We start from the raw sequence: 15,682 nt of genomic DNA on the forward strand, positions 1-15,682 counted from the left end.
TTAGGATTTTATTACAAGTTTAGACCTTACCAAGCCAGGTAGCTGCTGTTGCTTTCCTAAGCAATCACGTTGCAAAAAAGAAGATTTATTTTAGGCAAATTCAACAACAAAGCATTTTCCGTGGTATTAAGTTTTGCCATTGTGGTAGGAACTAACGAACTCAAGAAAACACACACAAAAAAGCACAAATATGGAAAAATACAGTTTCCACAGGTTAAAATGTTAGGTTTACATTATCTTTAAGATTTTATTATTTATGGATAAAATTTTCAACATCTACATGCATGACTCAGGAGCATAAACCTCATGGTAGTAACCAACAAGTAACTCCTCCTGCTAGATTTGTAAAAAAGTTTTCAGGAATCTATTTACAAGGGATCTTTGACATAGGACTCGCTAAGTGATATCTGTACACCTCTTCACACATCTAAACATCACAAAAATGTTTTGCTCCTTGTCACGCTCATGATATTCAGCACTACTATACCTTTAAAAAGCATCTTTAGTATTTAAATCTATTTTACATTTCTTATATTGGATGTTGCGAGAATTATCAAAATGGACATCACAAATACAGTGTACCCCTCCTGCAGTGTCACAAATGTCAAAAGACACTGCCAGAGAAAACCTGTGAATAAACTCAGCTCTAGGGACTCCAGAAATCTGGGGGGGGGGTGTCCCACACAAAGGCACGGCTAAATCCAATCATACTTGTATCTCCAATGAATTAGAGAAGTAAGCCCCCAATGAAAGTGCCTGTTACTAATACGTTTAAGTAGGTAACAGACCAAAAATGGTTAGTCAAATGACACACCAGCGTTTCAGCTTAACTAAGCATGAATCATTGCTCTTGCAGACAGTAGCCAGTATCTCGTAGAAGAGCCAGCAGCGCGGAGCACGATGCAGTACCAGCTGCCCAGCCTGCCTCAAGTCGGCATGTGTACTGACTGGCACTGCTACTTCAAGCTAGCCACAGCCCTTCAGGAATAGCTCTCATGCAAGTATTCTGGAATTAAAGAGATTTTAACACGGAATAGGACTTGAATAGCTAAATCGAATCAGTGTAGGATGGTTAGTTCCCCTTCTTGTGACAAAATCTCAAAGGGTAGGTAACTAATTTCTGCAAAAGCTCAGGTTCCCAGGTGGCCTTCAAGGTTAACCACAGGTACAAACAATAGCAATACTTTAACCTAAAAGGAATATAAAAATGAAACAGTCTGCAACTAACAAGAAAGATTAAATCTCTTGGTCTACCAGAGATTAAAGAAAAGCCCTGTTTGGCTTCTGATAAACATTTGCACTTTGGGAGGAATGATTTGTCAACTTGCAAGAACCAGAAGACAGTATGTTGAATAGTTAGTTTATGCCAACAGCACAAGGTAACAAGAGAGGCCCAGGATAGTAAAGAGGAGATAAGGAATATTTAGACAAGTTACTTAACAAGGCACAATAGTTGATTTATGGCCTGAATGAAAGCCTACTGAAAGTATTCCACTTGATTTCAGCAGATTTTAAATCAAGTTGAGCCTTAGGGAAAAAAAAAATGCAGAGATAAATTTTTTATTAACTGTTCCAGCTTTACTACAAAAGCACATGAATCAGCCATGTATTTTAAAGCTAGTTTGGGTATAACTACCTTTGCACCTTTTACTGCAAACCCAAAGAATAGGAAAAATCTTAGAAATGATGAATGAAGGAAGGGCAGAGGGGAAAAAAAGTCTTTGAAACTTTCCTTTTATGGTTTGTTTTCTCATGTCTACCCCAAAATGAGGTTTTATATTTGGTGTACCAATCTGAAGGTTTAGGAACGAAAGCTGTGCTGTACGCCCATCAAAAGGACAAATATTTTTGAAGTATGACATCCTGTTCTAAGTTTAAAGCTATCACGATGTGATAAAGAAGTAGAACACAACAAAAGTAGTACAACAAAACCTGTAAGTATGAGCTGAAAGAGAACACACTTAAAGGTTCTAATCATTGTGCCCTAAAAATATAAACGTGGCTCTGAGGTCTACTGTTAACTACTGGAGTTCTTAAGAGTGCAAAACTCCCCCTTTAACTGGGACCTTCACATACCTGCCAGTAAGCATTTGCAAAAACTCCTGTTTCTGAGGAACAACGCCACAAGCAGTACCCAAGATTTTCATAGTTGCCTTAGTATTCTGTATCACCCCTTCAGAGAGCGAACTGTAAGCTTCTCAGGGTAAGAACACTGGTAATTCTTTACCATGTTACTATGAGACAACAAGTAAAAATTTCAGAACTGTGAAACTCCCAATACTGTGGAATTTCATTTAAAATATTACAATTTTATTACAAAATGGTAAGATGAAATATTTGATCATTTCCCTTTGGGAGTGTGTGCAGGGGAAATACTTCTGAAATGCCTTCTGGCCTTTCTTTCACTTTAAATATATTGACTGTTTGTAAACTATTAAGGAATTTAAAACTTGCTTCCAAAGAATATTATGAAAGGTGATTTAAATTAAGTATTACAGTATATATGTTACATCTGATAAAAGAAAGACAAAACTTATTTGTATTTTGAACTTCTTCGGAATGAAATTACCTAATACACATACACGAGAATAACATCAGACTAGATAATATGCTCTGACCTTTCTGTTTTTGATTCACTGTCAGCTCGATAGTGTTCAAGGTCTTGGTAAAGAGACTGCAATTCTGCTTGAAGTCCTTTTTCCCGTTCTATACTTCCTTCATAAAATTTAATTTCCTTTTCCATTGCTTTTACTTTTTCTTCCATCACCTTAAATTCATGAAGTATCAAATAGCTGACTCCACAGTATTTGCATACTGTCTCATCCCGGGACATCTAGAAAAAGATAAAATTTTAAGATTGCTTGTAAGAACAAGTTGAACAAAAAAACCTGAATGACACTAAATAATAAATCTGAATAGTTTAAACCGTTTACTGCTCTGGAGCATTTATGATCAGATGATGTTATTGCTTTAACAAATAATAAAGACTACTATTTAACAAATAATAAAATTCTACATTAGTAAAATGAAATCAAGCTATAGCAGTACTTTCACTTACTGGAAACTTCACAAGATATATCAACTATGCAATTCACTGTGTGGGAACTCCCGCTGGAATTCTAAACTGAAGTGCCTCTGAATTATGTTTGATGTATTAATTTAAAATAAAATGCTGTGTTTTACGAAGTTATCTCCTTAATGAATTTGTGATCGCCTGAGCCAGAAAAATGTTGTTTACTGTGGTTTTTTGACAACTCATATCCAATTGAAGTAGGCAAGATGAAAAGTGGAAAGTGAACAGAATGATGTAATCCAGCAATCTTTAAAAAAATGATTCAAATGAGTAAGGGACTAATTATTATGATGTAGTGTCCATAGCACTTGAGTGTTGTGGAAAATGTAACCCATTTACTAGGTATGAAGTATTCATCACTGATTAAAAAAATACAGAGTACGTAATACACATCTAATTGAAAGACCATTTCTTAAATTGAGAAACATACTTTTGTAAGTCATCAAATTACTAAGCTTTGCAGCAAGCAAGGCTTCATAAATATGAACAGATAGATGTGCTTTGACTTTGATACATACTTATTATGCAGCGTATCAGTCATTCCTGTGTATTTTAATCATTTTCACTTCCAGAAAAGAAATGCTCAGTTTACAAGTGTTGCAGAACTGAACCCACACAAGAAATGGATATTGAGTAAATAAATCAGCCAGACCAAGCCAAGAAGGTCTGACACTTCAGAAGGGACATGTAAGCATCTGCTTACCAGCACAGATCACAGATCCCTGACCATGACAGGCTTTACCCCGTCCTTGGGTCACAGCATAAATGCATTTGAGAGGAGAGGGTTAGAATTAAGACTAGATCAGAAGACATTCATAATACAGCTAAAGAGACAATCTCAAAGCAACAAATATAAAAAGGTATTGGTAAGCTTGGAGACATGAAAGATGGAAAATGGGTGGCAGCTGGAAGAGCAGTTGTGTGTTTATGTACTGAGAGCTTAAAACACGCTTTAACCTTTCTTGCAATTATCAACTGTTACGAGGATTTTAACACGATGACTTACGAAAACCAGAAAGCTGGGAAACTGCAAGTAGTTTAAGTCAAAGAATGTAAGAATCCCTTGTGTTACAGAAAAAGAAAGATGAAAAGACATTTTGAGACATTGGGATAAATTCAGAGAAATCATACTTACATGAAAGAAAACAGCTTTCAAAAATTATAAACTAAAGACTCATTATCCCATGATTCAATAATATTTAGCACTTTAAATACAGATTGATAAAAATTATATTTCCGGATGCCCTGGAATTACCAGGCCGAGCTTTATTTTCCGATTTCTTAGTTTTGCCCCAGTTTAAGATACCCCTAGCTACAGTTGCTCTGAATGAGCTGAAAATGCAAGTTTATTTTTCCTGGCAGCTGCAAACTGTGCTTGGAAATATGAAACTGTTATTCAGGATAACTACCATAAAGTTCCAAAGCACTAGAATTACTATATTGAAAAAGGACAAAATGAGCTGTTATAAGGAGCACAGGAGGGGGGCTCTTCTCCCCAAAAGAACATTGTGCTCTCCTGCAGCACCACCACCGCTGTCTTTCAAATAAACAGAGAAATTTCACTGGGTACTAAGATTAAAAACAAAATAAAACAATTGGGGTCCTGAACTGAAAGTGTTTCATGCAAGTACTAAAACTTCTTAGTTTTCAAATTCAATTTTGTTACTGAACTTAAAAATAAATTAAGTCATAGAACAATAAATATTATCCATCTGGACTGAGCGGGAAATGGGTCCCGTTTTTCTTCACGTCCATTCCTCAGCTGAAGTAAAAACTTGAAAGGACTTCAGATCAGGCTGGATTATTTCAAGTATTTGTTACACAGTCAAAAAAAAAAAAAAAATCACAGGAAAGCCTGAGGGCTTTGTATTACTGCAGTAAGGAAAGAAAGTTCTGTCTTTTAATCAGGACCTTGCTTCTGTACATGCACAATTATCCTGCAACCACTGCAACATACTGTATCTAGACATGAACTAGTTTTAAAATACCTATCTGTAGTATAAGTAGCAGTTTCTTAATACCAGTAATGAATTTGGCATGGGCTGAGAGATGCTCAACAGGCAAGCTAGCCCACACTAAATTCCACGCTGCTGTAGATTAACACCAATAAGCAAGCTAACTAATTTAAATCCAGCACATGTATGCCCAATATGCCTAGAAAGTTAACAGGACCCAGCTGAAAGTGAATAGCTCCACAGAGCAAGGCCTGAATTGGGCAGAGCAAGGGACATACTGATCTGAATTCTCATCCTAAATCCAGGATTCCTCTCTCATGCCCATAGTGGTCAAATCAAAAGCAGGACTTTCTCTCCTTTTTTTTTTCCTTCCCCCCCTCTCTCTTACATTGTCAACATCACAACCCGAGTTCTCCTCACTGATACTTAAAATATCTCCTGAAATTCCTGAGCTGTTTGGACATTTTTCACAAGCTACTGAAGCTTCACACAGACAGGTACAGAGAAATGCTGTCAAGCTGTAGATGCTGATTTCATTCAGTCAAAATAACGACAAAGCTCTCTTATGGCTACGCCAATTTAAGGGTCAGAGCCAGAAAGCATTTTACAGCTTTGAAGACTACTTAGAAACGAAATGTTTTTGGGGTTTGCACAGTTTCCAAGAGAAATAACATTACTTCGTCTATGTGTGTATTTCTCTATTGTTACCCTTCAATAATTTGTGAACCAGAATGTTCGGTCATTTATAACCAATTCTGACACTGAGGACAGAACTATTTAAGTGTCAAAAAGTTTTAGACAACCAGCTAGGCAATAAAGACTTCATAAGTTCCCTGCTGAAGAAAACTCTGGAGTGTGAGCGCAGTCCTTACCAGATAATCCATATAGGAGAGAGCCTTATAAATGGTCTGCCCAGGAGAAAAGATTCCATTAGACCTTGTATCTTAGACAAGAAAGTTGATCAACCGTTACACAAAAGTCTATAGGAAACAAATTTTCATTAGTTCTTATGCTTACAAAGCTACCTTTTCTGCAGTAATATTATTGCTGAGTAACCACTAAGAATGTGTATTACATACACAGTGATTTATGCTTTCAGATTCCATATTTCACTATTTACATTTGATCAAAAGACTGTTGTCATCTTCTCAAATGCAAAGCAGAAAAAAACTCAGGGGAAAAGCAGAGTTTGGAAGGAATAGAAAAGGAAACTATCAGAGCTCTCACTAGAAAGGGGACTGTATATGTCCTTAGCAGTGAGAATACGCTGTGAATAGGAAAAAAAAAAATCAATTAGGAATTAAAAAAAACCAAACAGAAGGTAATTTTTCTATTGTGTTTTTGGTCAGCCTGGACAGGGAAACTCAGGGCAAACAGGACTTGAAAAAGGTAACAGAGGGATACTGAAAAACCCTGCTATTTGAGTTAGCATGACAGTACTGCGTGCACAGTAACAACATAAAAAGAAAAAACAAACTCACCGAGGACAAAGTGCTTGAACTAGGAAGATATTTGATCCATAAGATTTTGAGCTACAGTTCTGATACACATTACACCAGATGCTACAAAGGAAGGAAGAGAGCTATGTCCAGAACAAACCATATCACAAGGTAGCATTTCTAGCTGTGACACTCCAGCAGCTGCTCCACTACAGTATCTGTGGGAGTAGTTTCAACTCACAGCTGTGTTGGGTTTTGGAAGAACTAATATTATTCCATGGTTACATAGATTTCTTTAGCTACCAAGGGCAAGTGGAGAACTGAGCCAAGATGGATAGTCACTCAAATTACATCTGACTCAGTACTGTAAGCATCTGTAAAGCATAAGTTATAAGGGAAAAAAGAAAAAAAAATTACTTTGGTGGTCTGGACCATTTTTAGCCTTTTGAATGATAAGACAAGAATTTCTATCATTTCAACTTGACCAAATAACTACAGGGAGCGTCAGCTTGTGCACTGCTATTCTTCTCCTCTGATATTTCAGATTCCACTCACAAAAATTACCACGATAAAGAGCTAAATTCTTGTTAAAAGAAAAATTATCTACTTTCTCACTTAGCAGTGCCTTGGTATTACAACATCCAGCATATGGATCACTTATGCTAGAAATAGTCCATTACAACCAGCTAATAAATAGCCATGACTCTTAAAAGCCAGAACTTAAGTCCTCAATTAATGAGATTCTTTGAAAAAGCTTTGAATATATTTCTGTCCATCGCTGAAATAAAAACATAGAGCCATAAGCACAGATGTACTCCTTGTACATTAATTTTACAGTGCAGGGGAGGGAGAGCCTAAGGGAACTGCAGCACTCGCCATCCTCCTTGCATCACGCAGTGCTCCTCAGGCACATAATGCAGTAATAACAGCTCTTGCTCCCTCCCCAGTCAACCTGTCAGGACTGAGACTGCTTTAGCAAGGACTGGCCAAATAACAAAAATCCTATATTTGTCCAAACAACACTTGTAGCAGAACAATACATAAAACTCGGGGGGTGGGGGGGGGGGGGGGATCATTATGCTGCAGCTGGGTGCTCTTAAATTATTTCTGTATATTGATTGTTTTACTCTGCCTCTACTTGATTCTACCTTATTATCTGAATCTACTTTCTGTTTGTTTTACTCCTCCTCTCCCATACTACTTTCGTTTCTCTCATGCTGTTTGTCCCTCTCCTGACAAACCAGCCAATCCCTATTACACAAAAAGAAGTCATTACTCAAACCACATAACTGATATTCTAGGAAGAAAGTGGAGTCTTCTGCTGTATATGCAAAACTGAAGAGTTATTTGATTGAAGTTGATCTTTTTTTATTATTCAAAGAATGATTTTTAAGAGTCTCAGTACAAACTTCACTTTAAAAACAAAGTTTATCGTGAGCCAAGTTTTCAGTCAGCATCTAGTCAGAAAGTAATACAGATTGTAATGCTAAGCCATGCTGCATACATAATTATTTGCTCAACTTCCATAAAATAGCAGTTGCAAAATAAAAATCACCAGTACTTGCTTTGAATACATATGAATAGTGCAGAAATAGGCTTGTAGTAAAAACAGAATGTCCTGCTCTCAAAAGTTTCATTCAAAACATGCCCTGAAATAATCAGTTTGTCACGACAGGAAATAATACTCAGATTTCAGGTAGCTTTAATTTTTTCCTGCCTGTGGGTAAAGCAGGCTAATGAATCATAAATGACTGTGTTGCACTGCTAGTAACTGCACACAATCACACAAGCTCTGCAAATATCTAACACACGTCCCACAGGCCACGCAGATCTTACTGGCACACTCCAGCTCTCCAGCGCAATACAGAGCAGAGAGTTCTTATAAACTGAATTGCAGGACATTGCAACAAAATGCGATGCCTGTGCAGACAAGAGATAATTTAGCCCATTGTTAACCATATCTTTGCCTGACAAATGCTGACTTTTTGCACCTGTAGTTGCAACTGCTGGGAAGCCCCCTCCTAGCTACAACCCAACTGCTTGTGATGCAAGAGGGACTGCAATCCCTCCAATTCCTAGCAACATACTTGGACGCTGGTTGCAGAAAGGGTACAGAAAAGCTTGAATATAGTCAATACAGCCCTAGCTTTATGAGAAAAGTTCAAATACAGTGAATACCGCCCTAGCCTTATGAGTACAGCAAGAGATCAAAATGCTTTGCTGCCCTAGGTGACCATCAGTGACTCCAGAATTGTCACATTAAGAACAGAAGATCATTATCCAAGTTCAGAAGATCTGCTTTCACAAATCCTCTGATACCGCAATACACAGTGGTAACAAAGCAGGTTGCCTTTTCTATCTGGGAACTGGTTTTCCCAAATCAACTATGGGTCAATGGGTAACCAGTTTGCTGTCGAGAGCTTTCCACCTCTTCAGGCTGTAACATGTGGGCTCATATCAAAAATAAGCAGATACTTTCTAATATTTCCAAAGTGCGTTACAACCACTCAGAACAGTCACATAGCCAGAGCTTGTCATCCCAATGAAATCTAAATGTTAAAAATTCGATAGCCAAGTATTGAAAATCTCAGTGGGCACAGAGGCAACTCATGAACATCACCTTAAGAAGCATTCATAAGGTATGTCACAGCAGGACTCTGAAAAGACCTCCTCCCATTCTGCATGTAAATGTTACCGTGTTCATCTGGAGGGCACAAATTCAAGTGCTGCTGCTTCTGAATCCATATTGGTATCAATATTGTAAGTACTAAATACATAGCTATGTTGTTCACTTCTACAAAGCTAGGCTTGGTGGACGGGACAGATTCTGTAGCTAATTAACACAACTGGAACTATGTAAGAACCTTTTAAAAAAAAATAACCCCAGGTTTGAAGACAGCAAGAAAAATTAAAGATACCATAATGTGCTCAATCTAAAGCACATGTGGCAAATCTAACGAGTAACCATTTGCGACTAGTAACGTACGTGATGTTTTGTGGCTAGTCGGATACCACGGGAACGTTCTGTACTGATGTATAACACAGCTTCAAAGTTCCTGCTCTGCTTGCTTTCTTAAGGTCCTATGGTGAGAGAACTACTAATCTGTAAGGGTATCTTCTGCTCAATTAATTTTATGATTTATGTTAAGCAAAGGTTATTTATTTGCCAAATAAAATTAAATATAACTTTTTGTTTGCTGCTTTGAGGACTCGGGGTCATTTTACTGTCTTATGTAGGTGCCTGCTGTTCTGTTTCCCATTTCAGTAATGGGAATTTCAGTAATCTTCAGGGAAAACCTGCATCTTCCCACCTACTTACATTGAATGGACAACAACAATGCTGAAACAAACACAGAACTTCAGTAAGTTCACAAGCATATAAAAGATTTGTCTACCACTAGCAACAGACAGCTAACAAGATACAATATGATAATCTTCTTTCTCTTGAGGAAAAACAACAACCAACCAACCCAAAAAACCCCCCAAACAACAAAAAGAGAACTCCCCAAAAATACACATCCATAACACTGGAGTAAAGGAAACACTAACTTCCTTTTTACTGTCCTGTGCTCTATGATACCTCTTAGACTGAGTTTGATGGCATAAACTTTAAGACATGTAAGTACATGAAAAAGCAGGCATTACAAGCCAGCGATCTCTGCAAAGTTCTTTCTACAGTCCTGTGACAATACACTTAATGAGAAAATGTACTGTTCTACTGAGGCAGACCAACCAACTTAATCAGCTAAAACACGTGCTATCTGGCACACCAAATGTGCAAGCATCACCTCCTAGAAGTGTACAAGTGTCCCTAAAATAAGGCTAAGAGGTAGAGAATACTCTCCCCAAAAACTGTCACAGAAGAGAACATAAGCTATCGCTTGGACTTTGCCATTGACTGACGTAGTTATTTCCCTCCCGGGAAGTTACCAATTTTTCTATGTCTGCTGCCAAACCAGCAGCAGCTGTTCCCCACGTTCGCCATCACCCCCATGCCATGTGGCATAGCTTCCTTCGAAACTTGCAGGGAAAACCGACTCCTGCTGACTTCTAACACTGACAAACGTTGCTGAGCTAGGTAACCAAACTGCTAACGGGCAAAGTCATGACTCCAGGGTTTTTAAATTTTTTTTTAGAAACAAACCATGATTTAGATCTTTCTAATAATTAGTTTAAGAAGTATGCAACTGTAAATACAAAAAATACTATAAGCTTTAATAACAGACATGTGGATGTTTATTTGCCTGCTGATTTTCATTTTTTTCATTTGGCACCCATCTTGCAATGCATATTGTATGAAAGAGGTATGAGAGCAGTAGAAGGAATGAGAGAAAGAGAGAGAGAGAAGCAGGGCCATGTAAAATTCTTACATGACTTTCTCAGGCAAAATTGATCAGAACCTGAAGAACCAACGTCCCTTCACATCTATCATTTCATTAACAAAATACCAAGAAATCTCTTCCCCTCTAGATTAAAATTTCCTTTAAAATTTAATAAACGTAGTGGGCAACACCTACTGGACCCACTCTGCAAACACTCTATTTATATCAACTTCTGCCATGACATCCATGGCTTTACTCTAACAGCTCTTTCTCTCTGGCAGACTTTGGCAGTAGAACAGTCTGCAGAATAGGCTTTTCCAGGTTGACGCAAGATGTTCCCTTCCCCTTTCGGTACTATCCTCTAGAAGAGTGCAATTTTGGAGGCCATTATGTCACTCCTCCAAGTATTGATAAACACCTTGTGAAGCTCCATCCGCTAAGAGCACGAAGGAGAGGAATGATGAGAGCTCTGGTCTGCATCCTTTCTTTTGAGGCAGCTGCTTGATCCATTGTCAGCACTACAACCCAACCTCCAGCAAGCCAACTCAAAATGGCACCTAGCAGTGAATATTCTTCATTCTGCAGCTGATATCACAATGCTTAACATACTCCCTCCAGACACACATGTTCCTTTGGCCAGCAAACTGCATGTTGGGAGCATGTGCTCAGTTTGGCAGAGCAATCTACAGCTAGCACAAGTTCTGCATATGTTGGGAGCAATGTAAAAGAAAGACTCCAAAAGAGATGCTATAAAATCCAAGAAGCAGGGAACGTGAAGGGAATAACAACTTGTGTACATCAAAGGTAGAAAATACAAGGACAGGAAATTGTGAGAATGGCTTGTAATCAAGATCTGTATCTTGTAACTATACTGCAACTACAATGCAAGTCAGCTGAGTGAAGAGATGAGCCGCAGCAAAGGATATGTAAAACCCCGACTCTTAACTGATCCCAAAATCTTGCCTGTCGTTGCCTTAGAGTTCCCATATCTCACACTGAGGTGACAGGGTAGGACGGACAGGAACATAAGCCTATTCATGTACATATCTAGAAGTATCGATGTGCCTTCTGCATATAAATCTTTTCGCTAAAGGTGTACTGCAAAACTGAAAGAGATCTCAAGAGATTGCCTGCCCGGTCATTTACTCCAAAGCAAAAGTTTGCCTTACTTGTCCCCCACAGTGCCACTGGAGGAATTCTGCAACTCTCCTGGGTGAGCTGCTCCAGAGCTCAGCCACCCCTGCATCTACAGTTTCCTAACATTCAACTAAAGCAAGTCCAGAAAGGTGAGGATAAGATTAATTTTCAGCTGGAGATGAAGGACAACCACCATCTTCCTACACATGTGAATACTGTTACTGTGCCCTCAAGTATTTTCCAGAAGAAGTAAACCCAGTTCTATTATCCTTTCCTAGAAGAACAAGATTTTTAAGCTCTTTAATATTTTTGCATTTTTCTAGATTCCCATCAGTCATGTTATTTTCCCTTAAAGCCTGCAGCTCAGAACTGATACCTCAACAGCCCTGAGCAGAGGAATAACAAAGGCCCAAGTTTCACGTGCAATTCCTATACTAATACATTTAATACTTGCTTTCTTTGTAACATCACTTTGTTAATATTATTCTGCTTATGACCTGATTATAGACCTCAGTGTTAGGTTTGACAAGTGACAGGGAAGCTCAATCAGTTACTATGTATTTTGTATTGATGCATTGGACGTACTCTTTCTAAATATGCCTTGCTCTTACCAAGAAGATAAAGTTTAATGCTGTTCCCAGAGTGCTCACAACCCCTCCCAGACTGGCATCAGTGTATTCCATATTGTAATCTAGGATCTTAGCTCAATGAAAACCAGCAAACACCGACACTCCTACTGAAAGAAATAATGTCACCCGCTTTCTGTTCCAAATTTGTGCCTGCACTCACACCTGCTTCCTCCTCGTGCTAGCATACACGTAGCACACAGACCAGGAACTCGATCAGGAACGGATCCAAATGAAAGGCAGGCAGCTGAAGTGCCACCAGACTACAGCCTTAAGTCATTAATGGAAACATTGAGCAGTACTAGATCCAGAACAATTCCCTGATATACTTCATCTAACAACTTGGCACAACTGTTTGTCTGAGAAACTTGCACTGACTTTTGCTAACCACCTTATCCTGTTGATGCTTGCAAACTAATTTCTAAATAAGCAAACATATCTGGTATCTTTCCTGCTACCAAAACAGCTGCTAATGAGTCTGCAAATTTCCCAGGTTCTTCCCCTCCCCTTTTTTAAGGGCAAGTATTCCTTTTCCCTTCCTTTGGCTATCTTACCCGTCCTTGAATTCTCAGAAATCACCATTGATGGCTCAGAAATTGTCTCAACAGTTTCCTGGACTATTCCAGGGAGAATTTCTCCAGGCTGTGCTAGCGTGAGTACATAAAACTTTTAAATTACTTGTTATTAGACACATACCAAAAAATGAGGACAGCAGGGTGTTTTATTGCCAAAGTAAAAACTCCATAGTGTTACAAAAAGTGACTCGTGTTCCACTTGTGTGCATCACCGCATATAAAGAGCCTCCTCATAAGTTAACCCATATAAACAGCAGCCTTGTTACATTGGTAATAATCTGTCCCCCAAACAAAAGAACAGCCTCACACACAAAGAGAAGATACAAGAAAAGATGAAGGGGAATGTTCCGTTCCTATTTGTATTGACGCTCTTTTGGAACAATTACACGTTATGCTCTGCAATCATTCCAAACTTACAGCAACAAAACATGCTGTACGGGGTAAAATTTGAAACTCACCTAGCAGTGACACCACCACTACAGGATATGTTCCTCTACAGTGTTCCCATAGCATTAGTGTGTAATTACACTTTATATATAATGACAAAACCTAGAACATACCCAATCTAAAACCAGGACCAGAACGTGCCAGATAACGTACCAGTGTTCAAAGGCCAGTGAAATATCCCTAAATTACTGTAGTATCTGGCCTCCGAACGTTGGGGTTTTTTGTACTTCCACCGTTTCATACCTTTCGAATCTCCTCGGGCAGCGCGTGAACGGGGATGTGCTGCTCCATGGCCTCCCAAAACTCTGCGGTGGGGTCCGGGAAGCTGCCAGAGGCCACAGGGAGGGTCAGAACCTGCCGTCAGCAACGGAGACTCACGTTTCCTCTGGCCCACGCGCGGAAACGCAAGCCCACGCATGCTACACGCGGCCCAGGCCAGCCCCGCGCGGCCTCCCCACGCCCGCACCGCCTCCTCGGGGACAGGCCGCGGCTGCCGGCAGCGGCGGGGACCGGGGAGCGGTCACTGTGTGCAGGCCGCGGCGGGGGCGAGGGAAGGAGAACGACCCGCCCCGGGGCACGGCGGTACGGGAGGCCGCGGGAGGCACGGGAGCCCGGGGCAGCCGGAGGGAAGCGGGGTGAGGGAAGACGACAGGGGCGGCCATTTTCTTACCCCGGCTTCCTCCGTAACCACGGCAACGGCGCACGGCCCTGCGCCTGCGCGTCACGTGGCCGGGGCGCAGGGCCGCCCGCGGCCTGGGCCCGCGCAAAGCCGGCGGAGTTTTGGGGGGGCCCTGAGGGTCTGCCGTGCCCCCCCCCAGATCGGGGCCCAGTCCCCCCGAGCCCTGGCACAACGAACCGGCCCGATTTAACATTAATAACTAGGAATGGGAGGAGCTGCATCGCCAGGGCTGGAGCTGGCTCTGGAGGGGGAGGACGGCGGCGGGAACGCCGAGCCGGTTTCACTGCAAAGCCTTTGTGTCCTTTGGGCTGTCACCCCAAAAACCGACCCCGACGCCTGGGTCAGTTGCATGTCAAAACCGAGGCATGTGCTCAACCTCGCTGTGAACCGGCTTTGCGCTGCCAGCTCCCAATGAAATCCACTTGGGTTCCCAGCGAAGCAATAAAAATAAATCAGGAAAAGATGTGAGAACCAGGAGTTTTCAGTATAACCCCATTTCAAGGGAATTAATTTCACATTCTGCCTCCCCTCTCCTTTTCATCGCTCGTTATTTTATGCGCGGCCCCTTCGACACGGGCCAGACAACGGAGTTGCCGTGAGACTCGGGGGTTTTATCACATCCCATCGGCCGTGCTGCAGCGGCCATCTGCTTCGTCCCCACGGTCCCCAGCAAGGGAGCTGAGGCAGCGCGGGTCTCTCTCCACCTGAACCTGGCACAGACGTGTGATGCTGCGGATGAGGGGCCATGAACGCAGCAGGGCTGCTCACCTCCCAAAGCCGATTTCCAGCCTGCCCAAAGCAATTCTTCAATGCCCAAAGCACTTCCTACATGCCCAAAGCATCTTCTATATGTCCAAAGCATTTTCTGTATGCCAAAAGCAATTCCTATATGCCCAAAGCATTCCCTACAAGCCTTATACAAAAAGATACACCCCCCCAAAAATAACTTAGGGACAGCCACTAAAAACTGGAAAGAGGCCATCGTGAAAAACAAGGCGACCTTCCACCGGCCTTGATAACCTGATTTAATTTATGCATGACTTGCTCTTAACTGCAAAGGTTCAGTCTCTGGGGCAGCTCCGCATAGGGCGAAGCATCTGCAATATTTTTCAGAGCAGTGCCAAGCAGCTGAACAGGGAGTCGGTTTTTTTGGTGGAGTAAGCTGCAGGCGGGGGGGGGGGGGGGGGGGTCTTGCTATTGAAGAAGATGGTGAATTTTATCGGAAAACAGGAAAATTGCATGACTAGGAGCTGTTGCAATGATATAGGGATGCAAAGCCCGGCGCCCGGTGCCCTCCCTCGCCCCCCCCCCCCCGGCTTTGCAGCGTGGTCCCACGGGTGGGTGCCCCCCCCCCCCCAGCCCTCGCGTCTGTTGCCGGCGTGACCCGCTCCACTTCGCGTGCCGACCTCCGTGTTGCGCTGCATCGTTA

General features: G+C 41.2%; 1 protein-coding gene across 1 annotated transcript in view; it reads right to left on the minus strand.

Moving 5' to 3' along the window:
- Window positions 1–14,105, minus strand: part of LEKR1 (leucine, glutamate and lysine rich 1) — a 62,838-nt gene extending 48,733 nt beyond the window's left edge. The window contains exons 1-2 of the mRNA XM_050902420.1: window positions 13,818–14,105; window positions 2,619–2,833 (exon numbers count right to left, since the gene is read on the minus strand). Of these exons, the coding sequence (XP_050758377.1) occupies window positions 2,619–2,833; window positions 13,818–13,865 (263 nt within the window). The 5' untranslated portion in view covers window positions 13,866–14,105. The remainder of the gene's footprint in view (window positions 1–2,618; window positions 2,834–13,817) is intronic.
- Between the last annotated feature and the right edge of the window lie 1,577 nt (window positions 14,106–15,682).

Source organism: Gymnogyps californianus, chromosome 10 (genome assembly GCF_018139145.2).
Source record: "Gymnogyps californianus isolate 813 chromosome 10, ASM1813914v2, whole genome shotgun sequence".
Classification (NCBI taxonomy): domain Eukaryota; kingdom Metazoa; phylum Chordata; class Aves; order Accipitriformes; family Cathartidae; genus Gymnogyps; species Gymnogyps californianus.